The sequence below is a fragment of the Thunnus thynnus genome, chromosome 9 (genome assembly GCF_963924715.1).
Source record: "Thunnus thynnus chromosome 9, fThuThy2.1, whole genome shotgun sequence".
Lineage (NCBI taxonomy): Eukaryota > Metazoa > Chordata > Actinopteri > Scombriformes > Scombridae > Thunnus > Thunnus thynnus.
Window position 1 is genome coordinate 31639025 of NC_089525.1, and position 15140 is coordinate 31654164.

At 39.3% G+C, this 15140-nt stretch overlaps 2 protein-coding genes across 5 annotated transcripts in view; both read right to left on the reverse strand.

Moving 5' to 3' along the window:
• Positions 1-2833: 2833 nt before the first annotated feature.
• thoc3 (THO complex 3) lies at positions 2834-7184 on the reverse strand. The gene is made up of 6 exons (XM_067600047.1): positions 6939-7184; positions 5127-5283; positions 4431-4635; positions 4030-4191; positions 3788-3888; positions 2834-3300 (listed from the first exon to the last, which is right to left on the reverse strand). Exons 1-6 carry the CDS (start codon positions 7116-7118, stop codon positions 3137-3139), a joined length of 969 nt encoding a protein of 322 aa, XP_067456148.1. The 5' UTR covers positions 7119-7184; the 3' UTR covers positions 2834-3136.
• An 829-nt stretch (positions 7185-8013) lies between these two features.
• Positions 8014-15140, reverse strand: part of shtn3 (shootin 3) — a 43313-nt gene continuing 36186 nt past the window's right edge. For 2 of the 4 annotated variants that reach the window (XM_067600051.1, XM_067600049.1), the window contains 3 exons: positions 14728-14854; positions 12917-13211; positions 8014-11718 (listed from right to left, as the gene is read on the reverse strand). In XM_067600051.1, the coding sequence (XP_067456152.1) occupies positions 11583-11718; positions 12917-13211; positions 14728-14854 (558 nt within the window). In that variant the 3' untranslated portion in view covers positions 8014-11582. Of the gene's footprint in view, positions 11719-12916; positions 13212-14727; positions 14858-15140 lie in introns of all 4 variants that reach the window. The other 2 variants (XM_067600050.1, XM_067600048.1) reach the window with 1 other exon arrangement.

Sequence of the window (15140 nt, forward strand, 5' to 3'; positions counted from 1 at the left end):
CTACAAAGAAAAACACAAGTCATAATTCACAAAAGCTCCTTGTCAGGTAAACGTAATTATAGGTTATAACTGGCATTTGAACAAACAACCAGTGATTTTGTTTCACTGGGAATAACAAGCTCCTGTTTCCATATAAATCTTCTTCTTTCCTTCAAACTTTTAGCTGTGAAAATTCACTTTACAACTTCAAATAAAACTGGAAGTGAGATATATAATCTTCCCACAGTGCAGCTCTCTGTTCACCACATAAATCAGCTACATTATGTTCAAGCAGTGAAAGCATTTTCAGCAGCAGCTGTTTGCCAAAAAAAAATGCACAAAAATTTACAAATAAATCAATAAACTGAAGTTAAAATATTATATATTCATTCTGAGGAGAGGTTATTTTCATTCATTAATACCAGTGACTCAGCAGAGATGACGCTTCACAGGATTTCACAGGTTTTGAGCGCTTCTGTCTTCTTGGACGACAAGGTGCTCATGTGGTTTTTAAATTAAAGTGGGGGCAGCGGGGAGCCTTGTGACATCCCCGCTACGATGACAGGAAGCTGCGAAGCGAAAACATCCTGCAGCCTGCTGGCCTGAGGCTCGGGGGGGGGGAGGAAAGGGAGCGGCCAGCTGTCACCGGCCCGGGCCGAGGGCCTCGACTCTGGGCTCACGCTGCGTACGTCTGTCACGGCGGACGAAAATGAAGTCATCACAGGAGAAAAGTACCTGGACAGACACTCTCACTGCTTTAGAGTTGGACTGATGTTGGATATTTATAAGTCTGCAGAGGGCCAGTAGTTTATACTGAATATCGTGTTCTTTCACTTATAAGAAAAGAGGAAGGACGGACAAATCCATCTACAAAGTAACCAGTGACTCAGCATCAAATAATAGCGCTATAAAAAAGTCAGTCATTATGAAATGTAGAGGAGGAAAAGTAAAGTCTGGAAAACACTTAAAGGACACGTTCATAGTTTTTCAAGTCTGTCAGGAGCCCAAATCAACCCTGAAAGAGGTTTTTCTAGCTATCGTCATTTCTCATGTTCATACTGACCATTAAAAGATCCCTTCTGAATGACTTATCAAGTGGATATCTTCCAAAGTTAGTTCTTTTTAGTGGCAAATTCCCTCTTTTTGTTTCTATCTGCAACACACAGAGAGGGAATTCAACACCAGGACTGTTGCTTTGGTAGATGTAGCCACTTGATTTGACTAAGTCAGACTGATGAAGACTCATATTAGCTTCAGATAAACTTTACACTGAAAGCACACCAGGAAGGGATCTTTTAACGGTCAGTATGAACAGGAGGAACTAATTAAAGCAAGCAAAACCTGTGTCAATGTACATATGTGCATCTGAATATTGTTTGAAGACAGATTGTAAAAAACTACTTTAAGTAAATTATGAGACGCTCAAAGCTGAGTTTAAAGTTATAATCCTTATGATTTACGGAAACGATTTATGGCCAGTAGCTGTTTACTTTATTAGTAGTTTTCCATCTTGCTGGCGACGTTTTCTGCACCAACCCTTCACACGTCACGGTCAGGATTCACAGAAAATGGTGCAGGGATGATGGGATGTGACGCAGGTGATAAAAGCAGGTTCAGTATTGCTGTCTTATCAGTGGTGAACAATAATTAATAAATATTGGCTTCATTAATCAAACAAGTACATCTTTGGGAGAGTAATGTGTGTGTGTAGGTAGATTGTAGGGCTTTGTGTGGATGCATGTTGACTTGGTCTAGGTTTGTTTAATCTCCACCTTTTATTACCAACACACACACACACACACACACACACACACACACGCACGCACATCACAGGCCGGATCGGTTCAAAGTCCAGAGTGATTAAATGAATGTTTTCTCTCTGCTGCAGCCCTTAACAACATAAAAACACTGAGCTTCATCTTAAAAAACACTAAAAATGAATTAAAACCTGCCTGTCCTGCCATCATTTCATCAATTTCATCAAAAAACCTTTTTTGTAAGTGGTTATAGTTGATGAATCTTTTCTAAGTATGATTGATAGACTCCATTTTACTTCCACAGATACTTTAACCTTAAATATTATTGTCTCTCCAGTAGGTTTATATTGATGCAGCCTCCTTTTTCATTCTTTTTCTTCTGTTGCCTTTTCTGTTGTAGGTTTCAACACAAATTATAGCTCATTATTAGGATGAACTTGCCTGCATTACCAAAAAATTTAATATATTATTTTTTTTATATTTTTCTATATAACGGTTGTTATGGTAACTTTCTTAAATTACTTATGTGATTTATGATCTATATTGATCATGTGATCTATTTCACGAGTCTATATAATATTAATGTTACTTCTCAGAAGAACGTTCTGTTCCACATGTGGGAGTATCAGACAGTGTTGTTCAGCTCTGCTCTGATTGGTTCAGCTCGGGAGCAGATTGACTCTCAGTCATGCAGATCACAATCACCTGAGTGCTAAATGTGTTTGTGCCTACATATTGTTTGTCTTTGTCTCTGACGGTGATTTGACGACGCCTGACGAAGATCTCTGGTAGATCGAAACGTTGCTCAGTTAAATTAGCTGGGAGTTATTACAGTACAGTGTGCAGATCTTTTTTCTGATCTTTGCCTCTATGAATTCTTCTGGACTAAGTGTAATAAATATGTTTTATCTTCTATAGCATGTGAGAACAGATTTTAGTCTAGTATGCTTTGGAGAATTTAAACCATCAGCCTGTAAAAAAACTGCCTCATCACATCTTACAGAACTGAGAAAAAGACATAAATAATTTAATTACTTTGATTAAACAAACAATCCAACATTAACATTCATCAGTAAGAACTCATGTCACACAAGATATAAAAAGATCATTTTTTTAATATCAAAACAATGCATATTTTACATAAAAAACAATATATTACAGCACCGGGATCATGTTTTTATCTGTGTATAAAAATGGAATAAAGTCAGCTGTTTTATAGGAAAGGTAAGTAACTCCTGATGTGGCAGCAGCGCCATCTGCTGGTAGAAAAAGTCACTTCAGCCAAATGCAGCATCCTCTTGTTTCCTTGTGATGCTTCCTTTTTAATTTCCTCACGGTCGGTCAGACTTCAGGAGACAGCAGACTCATTTTTTAACCAGAACAAACTCAGCTGATGCGTCTCAAGAGTCATTGGGAAGGCCGAACAGTTTCACGGTGCCCGCCTCTCGGTTGTTGTCGTACTTGCCCTCCTTGTCGTCGCAGGCGTAGGCCAGCAGCGGCCTCTTGGGGTGCCAGGCGACGGTGAAGGTTGGAGAATCGCACTGAACCTCCCACAGCTTCTCTCCTACAAATACACACACACACAAGAATTGAGGAAGAGTAAAATTATGTCAAATAAATTACGGCCTGAAACACTTTTGGGGCTGTTAAAGGCAGTTATTGATGATGTAGATTCTATTCATAATTCCTGTCAAGCACCATTTCCTTTTCCTCTGATTTATTAACTCCAGATGTTTCTGCCTCATGTTGCTTTTTTGAAATAACTTTCAACAAAAATGAAACAAATGGAGGATTTTCCATTTATACTGTAACTGAAAAGGCTCCACAGCTGTTGCCTTTGTGAAATACACCAGAACAATTGACAGAAAAGTTTTCTTGCCTGAGCAATGTCTGAACATTCACTCTTTTCTTTTTACCACCAAAGAATGACTCCTAAACGTCTTTCTTCTTTTACCAGTGAACTTCCTGTTCAGAACAGTCACCTGATTTCCTGCCACAGTGTTTGGTTCTGCAGACAAGGTCTCTCTGACCTGACAGGATGTCGTACTGACCTGTTTCGACCTCTGCGATGTCTATGAAATGATCCTCGGAGGCCGACGCCAACATCTTCCCGTCGTGGCTGAAGCTCAGCGTCCTCACCGGCCAGTCCAGCCTGCGAGAGCAACACAAATACGAAGAGGTTTATAATTCCATACAAAGAAAGATTCAGCAACATAACCTTACAGGGACAAGTCACAATGATGCCAATTTTAACAGGCACAGAAAACACACACACACACACACACAGACTGACCTGGAGAAACAGCGAACACACACCAGCTCGTCCACATCCCACAGGCTGACCAGGGCGTCAGCGCTTCCTGTGGCGAAGTATTTTCCTGTGGGGTCGAACTTGATGCAGATGCAGTTGGACGGGTGAGCGTTGATGGACTGAATGGGCTTCAGCTCCGGATAACTGCAAACAACCAGACAGTTGATTTCAGCTCAGTCACACAGCTGGAGACACGTATGAGACGCAGCAAGAGTTACGATAATCTAAAAAGGATCTTCACACCAGGTGGAGCTTGAAATGTTTGTTGTCAGCTTTTTAACGTCTTTTTACATTCCTGACAACCAGTTCAGTCACTTTCATACCAAATTTTTTTTTTTTTTTAAATTCAATTTCACCACAGTTTGGCTCTGTGCGGTTCCTACCTTAGGATATTGATGCAGCCGTTGCCGTTTGTGAGGAAGAACATATCGTTGTCATTGTTCCAGGAGATCTCGTTCACCTCGAACTTGAACTGCTCCTCCGCCTTGGAGCGATGAGTCTTAGCGTCGATGAAGGTCACCACGTCGTCTTTGTTCCCGACAGCGATGGTCTGACCGTCAGGGCTCCAGCAGATGTTGATGTTCTCGCCTAAAAAAAACAAACAAAAAAACAGGAAATCAAGAGTTTAATATTCTCTCTTTCAAAGACATGAGTTTATCAGGTTATGCAGTATAGAAATGTCTTTTTTTCCATGTGGACGGAGGGAAACAGAGCAGCAGGGAGGAAGCGGAGTGTCTCACTGGTTCTGTCGGACGTAGGAGGTGTAATTCCAGACGTGTTACTGTGAAAACTAGCGTCTGTGAAGCTTCAGGCTGTGAGTTTGTAGTCGTGCTAAGTTCCGCGAAAGTTCTCACATACGTTATGGATTTCATGGTGATCAGAACTCCTATCCTGTTCCACTCTGATCGACTTATCCAAACAGGGAGAAAGTTGAAGGTTTGATTTTTATTAGGCAATTAACAGCTATATTAATAGCTATATACAGATTTATGTCAATTATAATCATAAGGTTCAAATATGTTCCCTACCAATGAATGACTGTGGGTTCCTGTAGGGCAATAATTTCCATAATGTCTTACCTTTGGTATTGACAGTGGCGATGCATTTGGTGGTGCGGACGTCCCATATGCGAATGGTCTTGTCACCGGACGCTGTGACAAACAGGTCTGGGTTGGTTGGATGCCAGCAGAGCTGATCCACGCTGTCACCGTGACCTCTGTAGTTGTTTTCCTTCACCTGGGGGATGAAAGAAGCTCTTATTTAACAGACAGCTACCGGATTCCCTCAGAACCGGACCTTCACAGGAGTAACTGCTGAGTTCATGATATATTATAGAGACCACATACAAGCAATGAAGTGAGGAAAAAGTGTTTATGAAGCTTCCTGATTGTAATTCAGTCAGACATAAAAGAAATTTCTAAAAATATCTACAATATTTCCAGCTTCCTGAAAGGTGCCATCGCTTACAGCTACATCTAAATAATATTCAATATTAACAATAATACGATCCATTCAACTGATTAAAAATGAGCTGTACACTGGTTATTAATGGTTTCACATGTTAACCATTACAAATATGTAAAACAATGAAAACAGCTGGTTAATTTAGTATCAGTTGGGTGACATCGGGTACATCCAATTTATTTGTCCTGCAGAGTGTAAAAGGCTGTTTTCTAGAGCTTTGATTAGTCAATTAACCAATTAGTTGTCAACCATTCATTTATTTGCCAACTATTTTGATAATTGATAAATCGCTTGGAGCAATTTTTTATGAGAAAAAAAACAAAACAAAAAACAACAAATTCTTTGATTCCAGCTTTTCCAATATGAATATTTTCTGGTTTCTTTAGTCTTCTATGGTAACAACTAATTCATTAATCGTGAAAATAATCGGCATATTAATCGATAATGAAAATAATTGTTACTTGCAGCCATACTATTTCCATAATAAACCTGATAAACCTGTACTTTTTAAGACATCATTTCCTTACAAAAACTGACTTCACAAGCTTTAGTAAAAACACTAATTTACGATAGTACATGTAAAACACAATTTACGTTAAAAATTCAAAGCTGTTAGTTTGCTACAGTGTTGGGAGAAGTACTGAGACCCTATGCTTAAGTAAAAGTACCAATACAGCAATGTAAAACTACACCATCGCAAGTAAAAGTCCTGCATGACAAATCCTCCTTTAGTAAAAGTACATAGGCTAAGTATAATCAACTTTTTGTAAAACATCAAAAGCCAAACAATGTGTTGTATTTTACAAGCTAGTAGAAAGTACAATATTTCCCTCTAAAATGTAGTTGAGTGGAAGTATAAAGTAGCATCACATGGAAATACTCGAGTAAAGTACAAGTACTTCGAAATTGTACTTCAGTAAACGTAACGTTACTTAGCTACTTTCCACTCAGTTAACGTTACTTGGTTCGGTAATGTTATAACGTGCTATAACGTTACTGATTTGTCGTTAAAACCGCTTAGAAACACAAATCATTACAAACTAGAGTATTTGCTGACTGCTCTACCAATTTACAAATTAATACAGGAAAGGCTGTGCGTTTAGACTGAAAGTTAAAACGTTAAATCAGGACATTTAAGAGCGGAGTTTGACGTAATATTTTCTAGAGTTAAAGCTAAGTTAAGTCGAAGGCAGATTTCGTGGCTATAGCTAATTTTTGCAACAGCGAAAATTTGATGTCGGTGTGTTGGTAGTATGTTAAACACGGTTATACTGAAGTCTGTATGTAATTACAGGCCACAGAAAATGTTTGTTTTATTACTAGATAACGTTAAAACTTCCACAGGGACCAACATCCTGCACTTTCATTCATTCTCTGAAACGAGGCTAGCGCTAGCATGCTAACCTGAAGACTGAACGGCCACTCACCAAACGGTCTTTTTCGAGGATGAAAACGCTCGCTGTTTTATCGAAAGACCCGGAGGCGAGTCTCCTGCCATCACAGCTCCACGCCACCGAGTGGACTTTAGCTGTATGAGCCGGGAATTCACGACTTTTGTTGTTATTTTTGAAGCTTTCTTGCATCTCTTGATAGTACTGCGACGCCATCTTGACACTCTACGTAATGTTTAATCAACGGTTGGAAACCAGCCGTTAGGAGCTTTACCGCCATCTTCTGCTTCGGAGTGGGAAGCAAATTCTAATTTTAAAGGTGCGGTGTGAAGGATTTAGCGGCATCTAGCGGTGAGGTTGTAGATTGCAACTAACTAAATACCCCAAATGTCTCATTTAAATGAATAGGAAAGTGTGTACAAACGTTTGACTGGTGCTGCACAGTGGGAATTTCTTCTCTCAAGTTTGGACTTTTGAGTTAAGGGAAGTCTTCATGTTCGAACTAAGACAAAAAAGGTGGATCTTGGTGTAGTCTGTGCCTAGAAAGGCTCTGTGTTTATGATAATGATACTTCTTGTCTATACAGTGATCAGAAAGCAGATTAAGAAATAGACATGAAAGTATAATCAGTATAAGGTAATATTTCCATGATGGATGCATCATACAGCGAGAACAACAGGGCCATGTTTGTAGTTCTGCTCTGAAAAGCTGGTCACAGTTGGTGGAAATGCTGGATTCAAACACTGGTTTCACCCGGGGTAAAGATGTTTTCACCCCGACAAACAGTAAACACCTGTGCTATCACGAAATACCTCGGAAGATGCCGGATAGAAGGTTAAATAATAGCGTTTTTATTTCCCCATGAGGTTTGTGCTGAAAAGCCCCCAAAACTGCAAAAGAACATATTCACAAAGGTTCATTGATGTACAATATTTTAGTGTAGAGGCAGAGTTCAAACACAGAAACTGAATAAATAAAACTACATCAATACCATTAGAGGAAAGCAGATGTGGGTTTTTTGTTTGTCTGGGTTTTTTTTTTTTTTGTTACTTGTTACTTTCCATCTGTGGCTTTTGCTGATTTCTTCTTCATATAAAGACAAACACAAGTGTTAGTTTGATTTGCAATTTATTTCAAGTGATGCTAAAATGAAAATCCATGTTTTTTAAAAAACTTTTAACACTCCATTTATATCCCAAACACACACAATATCTATAATCACCCAAACTCTGTCAGATACAGTAATTCCCTTTGTTAAGTAGCCACTTGGTTAACAACTGTATGCAATCAGTACAAGGACCCAAAAGGCAACCCAGCTGCAGGCCGGCTCTACAGCTGTCTGGAGGCCTGTACAAGGCCTTGATATGCATAATATTCAGACCTGTGGCAGCTTAAACGGCTCTAGCGGGTTTGTTTTATGTGCAGCCTAACAGTTCAATAACTCCCTAACATCTGGTCCTTTGCATTAGAATAAAATACACCTAATGGACAGAACAAAATGCACTTTTAAATGTGTTTCTGTGTTTTAAGAAAGACTGACAAGGTGTGACAGCATCATACAAATGTGCCTTATGTAATTGCATACTCTTCAAAATTGTTCTTAATGTTGCATCACATTTCAGGAAAGCTATATATAAACAGCAGGCCTTACAAATAAAAGTTTAAGGAATGCACGGTGAAATGTGATGGTGGGCGTGTTGACCGAGTACAGAAACGATAAGGGTGTGTCAGAATATGTGCATACGGGACTCTGGACTCAGTGCTGATTCAGTGGAGGAAGGCGTGTGGAAGACATCTTTTCTCCAGTTGAGGGACAGTGACAATATCTCATGAGTTTTTCACACCATGAAATGTAACTGGGGACGTTTAGGTTTAGAGGCAGGTGTCTGTGGAGAGGTAGACAAAGTACACAAGCACCTCATTCCTCCAAAGCTGTTTTTCTTTTTCTTTTTTTTAAACTGCTAGTCTTTAAAAAAAAAATGGCTTGCTGTTTGTTTCCTGATGCCACCAGCTCCCAAACGATTTCTTATCAAGCCCCAGAAGTGGATTTGATGAAATTTTGTCCCAAGGACCCTGAGAAGATTTCTGTTAGATGTGATTTAGTTGTAACTATGTGCTACTGTCTTTGCTATTTTGAGGGGCAAAATCTCTTGCACTGTCTCTTTAAAACCTGAAATATCAGTCACGTTTCTATTCCACGTTTGTCCGTTTTTCCACCATAAACCTTCACAAGCCTTACAACACACTGATAGTCGACACGCTGAAACCTGGACCAGGTACTTCAGCCGCAAAAAGCCAAAGAAAAGAAGAAAGAAAGAAAGAAAGTGGCTTTCTGTACAATTTTAACCCTTGTTGTATAAATTGTTCCTGGTTGTTTTCACTCCCTCTATTTAGACTCAGGAGGAGGTTGGACTGAACGGAGAAAGTTCATGAATGAGATACTCTAAATACCTGGATACTACAGGTAGGGCTGCACAATTAGGGTTAAAGACACCAGCCTGGTTATTTTGTTAGATATTTATAATCACGATTATGGCTGGAACCACTTTAAGTATGTCAATAACTGTCAAACAAAAAATGTAAAAAGCACTTTAAACTTCACTTTTGGACAGAACAAAACAGCAATTTCTGGTCAGATTGCTGTAAAAGTTTCTGTGGAAAAGTTATGCTCCCCTAATTTTGACAACATCATGAGATTTCTTCTTCTTCTTGGGTCATCCAAATCCAAATATCCCCCTGACCAACATTTTGTCCAAGAAAAGGTATCTGGAAAACGAATTAACAGATTTCCATGAAATTCTCTGAGGATATTTACAGTCTATAGAGAGTGAAATCCAACAATTATGACGACCCCTTTGATTTTAACACTAGCGCCACCATCAGTCCAAGATGTCAAGTTGTAATTCCCAACCTTAAGTAAAATGTTAAGCTCCACTATTCAAGGCTAAGTCATCAATATGTTGTTTGATCTGTTGAACATTTCAGCCTCGTGGGGGGGGGGGGGGGGGGGGCTAGCAGGGCTTTAGGATTTCAGTCCAGTTAACACATTTTGTACGCTGCTTATTTATCCAGGAAACCAAGTTTTCAATTAAAACATTCAATATTCATAGATAACTGTGTTCCAATTCAGCCATTCTTAGAATTTTTCAGCCTTAATCAAGGTTATCTGTCGTTATAGTTGAAGGAAAAACTCTTTTTTTGCATCTTCATTTAAAATCATCAGTATTTTTTTCACCACATCAAATAAACTATATACATTTGTTTCAGTACTGCCACTGACTAAATTAAACATATGATTACACACAGCCAACTGTGCAGCCCTCGGTACAAGTGGGTGTGAAGAAGAAGAAGAAGAAGAAGAAGAGGAGAAGCAGAAGAAGCCGGATTAACTGGATCCTAAACGGTACAGTGCATTCCTTCCGATGACACAAAGCGATATTGAACGGATCCTTTGTGCATTGAATAGAAAAGAAAACAAACTGAAAAAAAAAACATCAACCTAAAGCTTCGCAGTCATCATATTAGTCAAAGTGTTTGAAGAAAACGGAGGTTCTGTGCAAAAAAAGGTGCAGCTTCCCTCCTACAGTTCAGTCAGTCAGTCCTCCAGGATCCACAGGTTTGTATTCAAAGAAAAGAACAACTTAGAATATCGACCATTATAGAAAAGCTCCACCGTCAGACTTCTATGGGACATTTTGGAGTTTTTCACAGATAATTTTATTGAGCTTAAATCTTCACTTTTGGTTTTATTGATGGTGGTTTTAGTGAAGTTTTATGTGTCTGGTTGTTGTAGATGATAAAACCTGCAAACTGAAGGGAAACTGGCACAAATAAAAATGGAAATTAAAGAAAAAAACTCAATATTTTTTTTATGTTTTGGACATAAACAGGTCAAATTATATAATATTAAATTATAGTAAGAAGAAAAGCAACCATTAGAAAATAAATATAAAAAATGATTTTGTGTTGCTAAATTTAGATTTACTTGTTTCCTACCCCGTTAATATTCTCTTTGACTCCTGCTGCATTTATGAATTATTTTTTTTACATTTTTGCAGGTTTTTCTTCACTTTTAAGACACATCATCCCTATGATGTACCATTTATACCTTGACTCATCCATGTTTTCTCTTTAAACAAAACCTACTTTCCTGGCCGACCAGACGGACAACATTCGCAATCATATGAATATTAAAAATCACGGTAACAGGTATGACTGTAGTGTTTTCCCACAGATGTTTAATGTTACCAGCAAAGTTTCAAGATTTCTTCCTCCAGCTGCTTTAGGCGACAGATTGTAGATCTCACAGTTTTGACCAAAGTCTGTATGACGGGGTGGAGCTTCTACAATGGCCAGAAATGTTAAAAGCGCATTCACACTGAGCCGTAAACAAGTAAATAAATGAGCTACATGTTAGTGACTTTTCTTTACAGGCCCTGGTTGGCTTTTAACTGGTTAAGTGTGAAAATGAAAAAAAACAAAACACAAAAACAGCAGTACAATAAAGTCAACTTCTCCGTTCTAGTTCCGACCCTGTAAAATCAAAAAGCCATGGTGTGATCGCACCCTAAAACTTCCGATCTAAGAGTGAATCTTTGATGACATCACTCTTCATATTAATCAATAAATGCATGGATCAGATGACAGAAACTGAACCGGGATCCTCGGAGTCCATCCATCCTAGCACTCTGCGTCGGTGTTGCCGTTCTCGGGGCCGGCGCAGACGGTGGCGTGTGCGTCTTCTCTGGGCTCGGTGTGGTCAACTCCGTTTGACCGGACACATTTCTCTGTCGCGTTTCCATCGTCCTCCCCGACACTGCAGAGCGGGGACAATGACAGGTCAAAGGTCACAGATCCAAAACAACCAAATAACAGCAACCTGGTTACTGTCAACTTCCTGCAGTAACATGAAAAGTTATGTAAACAATAAACCTGGTTTCCTTTATCAATATGATATATTGGCGTCACCAGGTGCCAATCTTCTCTATGTGCTTAGTGCAGGCGGTGAAACAGCATTTAGCATCTTTCTTTCAGTCAAGCATTTTCTTAAAGGGATTTATAAGCATATTTACATTGTATGTATGTGTACTTTTATTTATTTTTATTTATTAGTTTATTTGTCAGGGTCCATGCAAAAAAAAAAACATTGTAACAGGTTAAAATAACATGAAACAGATGTATTGGATGTAGCATTTCTAGCCGAGGCTAATTTGCGACCCCTGTCCATGGTTAGCTAATTAACCAAAAGCTCATTATAAATAATGACATCCTAAATAACAACAGTATTTACATCATATAACAATTTACATGTGTTGCACATGTGTATGTTCCCTAATTCATGGCAATGATGTATTTGTGTGCATAATATTTATAGGTGTGTGTGTGTGTCCATGTACATACATGCATTATATGTATGTATGAATGTACATTTCTTATATGTTTGTATGGATGTGAGTATAAGCACATATTTTTTTATTTCATTATTTCATTTTCATGTAAAGCATTTTGAACTGCTTTTGTATCTATACAAATAAAATTAGAATTGAATTAAGTTACATTTAACAAAGCTGAGAGGATTGATCAGTTAATTTAGCTAAATTGGTAACATTTAATGCTTCCACTTCGTTCAGGCTGCAGCGTTGTGTGATCTGCTATCTGGTTTAAAACATAAAAACCTTTAATCTGAGGGAACTGACTGAAGCAAACTCACCAAACATTCTCTGGTTTAAGTTTCTAACAAGTGAAGATTTGATGTTCACTGTATTTAATTGTAAAGTGAACATCTTTAGAATTTTAACTGTTGTTTGGACCAAACAAACAATTTGAAAACATCAGTCTGAGCTCTGGGAACTTGTGATTGGTATTTTTCACTATTTTCTGGCAATTAATGGAGCAAAAATGAATTTAAAAATAAATAACACAAGTTATCATTAGCTGCAGCTGTAGAAGTGAGTCAGCGGAGCCCCCGTGCACCTCCCACCCTCCGTCATGATGCTGTTGCAGTTATTCTCCACCTGTTGATGCAGCCGTTGCTGATCGGAGACTCTGCTGTTTCTTTCTCGGACAGAGAGCTGCAGGACCTCCTCTCCTGCCAGGAGCCCACTCGGGGCTCTTTGCCCGTGTCGGAGCTCTTCCTCCTGGCTACGATGGGCCCCGGCCCTGACCCCCGTCTCTCCGGGCTGACCCTGGGACCCGCCGGGTCGGAGGGAACGCTCAGCCCCTCTGGATCCTTGCCCGAGTCGCTACTGGTGCGCCTTCCGTTCAGGCTGTCGGAGGAGGAGACGTGGCTCATCTGGCCCTCCTTCTCATCTGCAGAGGAGAAGAACAGTTTGTGTTTGGGAGCGAGGACGTACCGGAGAACAGGAATTATGTAACACGCTGCCATGTTCACTCTGTCTCAGGTCATTCAGTTCACTGTCTGATCATCAGTGAGTAAAAATCACTGTTATATTTAGAATACCTTCATTAAACAGTTTAAACAGACTTTTACTTTTTTTGTTGTTTTATTTTGGCATTTTTAATGTTAATTTTATTGGTTTCAAGATTTTATTGTCACTTATTTTCTCATTTTCACCCACATTAACATCCTCCATCAATTTGTAATCTAAACCACTACAACCTTCAGTCGATTATTCTCTGACTATTGTTGTTTGACTTTGTATCTACTGAATCTGCTCTCATTTTCAACGTACTTTTGATGGAAAAGTGTTTTCATTTTGTTCTGGTTTTGTTCTGTTCTCACAGGGAGGAGTGTAGGGCAGTGACACAGTTCACTGCGTCTCTTCGATGCGTCTTTTACTTTATTTATTCTCTATTTGAAAAGTCTTTTCGGGATCTAAGTTGACCGGCTTCCCTTCAGACCAGAGTCACTCATGTATTCAGTTCAATCAATCGCGGAAAAACGGATAAATCCATGTCAGCAGTTAATCTGACCTCCTTTCATGCTCAGTGTGTGTGTGTATGTGTGTGTGTGTGTGTGTGTGTGTTGATTCTGCGGTGTAGGTTGCCCTCTTCTGGACACACACAGACACAGCAAATCAGATCGGTTTTGCCCTCAGAGCATGAAAATGTTATGAGTACAGTCTCAGCGGGAGTCGAACCTCTGACCTCAGCAGTTTGAACGCCGCATGCTCTGAAAATTGACTAACAGAGCGACATGATAATTAACAGCAGGACCTCGTCTGAACCGTCGGGGGACAGAACTCATTGATCCGGCTTCATGTCTGAGTTCACTTTTTGTTTTATCATTGTTCAATTGGCCTTGTTTATTCTTCTGCGAGCCTATATTTGATTTTATTACCTGATGTTATGAATCATGGACATATTTTCTTGACAAATCAAAGAGTTTAAAGGCCTCATTAAACGCCTTAAAGTCCTCGACTCAAAGATGTGTGTTTCCCTTCTGGTTCCTTCATCTGCTGAAGGAGGAAAGTTTCTCTGCGTTCATCTTAAATCTCAGTTTAACATGTGTGCTATGAGCGTGTTTTGTGACATCACAACTATTTTGGAGCCAATCGTGGTTCAGTAAGCAACTTACACGAGTACAACTTTTGAAATGGAAAATATCTTTTGTGGAAAAACCACGTATTACGCCCCAAATTATTATTTAAAGCAGAGTATTTTTATATGTCTGAAAACATGTCTGGAGGGGAGCTTTAAAGATCATAATTAAGTTTTGTGGTTTGACATGTTATGTTAAAGGTTCATGTCAAAGGAGGATTGGTAGGACGATCTCCATCACTTTCTACTGGATGGAAGTTTTAAGTATGTGCAGGATGAGTCCGCTTTGCGTTCCTTCCTGAGCGTCCTCCTCAGGTGCGTTTACCTCCAGAACCGGCTTCTCCCGCCTTGTTGCGTCGACGTCTCAGGATGACCTCCAGCTCGCTGTCCTTCTTGCCCGGCGGCGACGGCCCCGCCTCCTGGGAGCCTCGGCTGGGGCTCCTCTTCACCGTCTCCTGGAGGCAAACACACAGCAGGGACTTTATCATCCACAACATGTGTGTCCATGTTTCAATTACATTAATACTATATGTCAGTGTACGACTGCTTTATTAAAGCCCCAGTGTGTCATCGTTTGTAAGTTACATATTATCTCATTTATATGTAATTGCATATAAATTGCAGGTGTGAATTCAAGATATTGACTTATAGATTAAAAACTGTATTTTATGTGTTTATTAATTGATCATAATAAAAAATGTCTTCATCTCTTCTTAAAAACTTTAAAGTTTTTGTTTT

Coding starts and splice junctions, on each gene's coding strand:
- thoc3 (XM_067600047.1), bottom strand. CDS start 7,118: ATGGCGTCGCAGTACTATCAAGAGATGCAAGAAAGCTTCAAAAATAAC. Junction 4,192..4,430: donor GGCTGCATCAATATCCTAAG/GTAGGAACCGCA, acceptor GGTTGTTTGCAG/TTATCCGGAGCTGAAGCCCA. Junction 3,889..4,029: donor TGTGTTCGCTGTTTCTCCAG/GTCAGTCTGTGT, acceptor TTGCTCTCGCAG/GCTGGACTGGCCGGTGAGGA.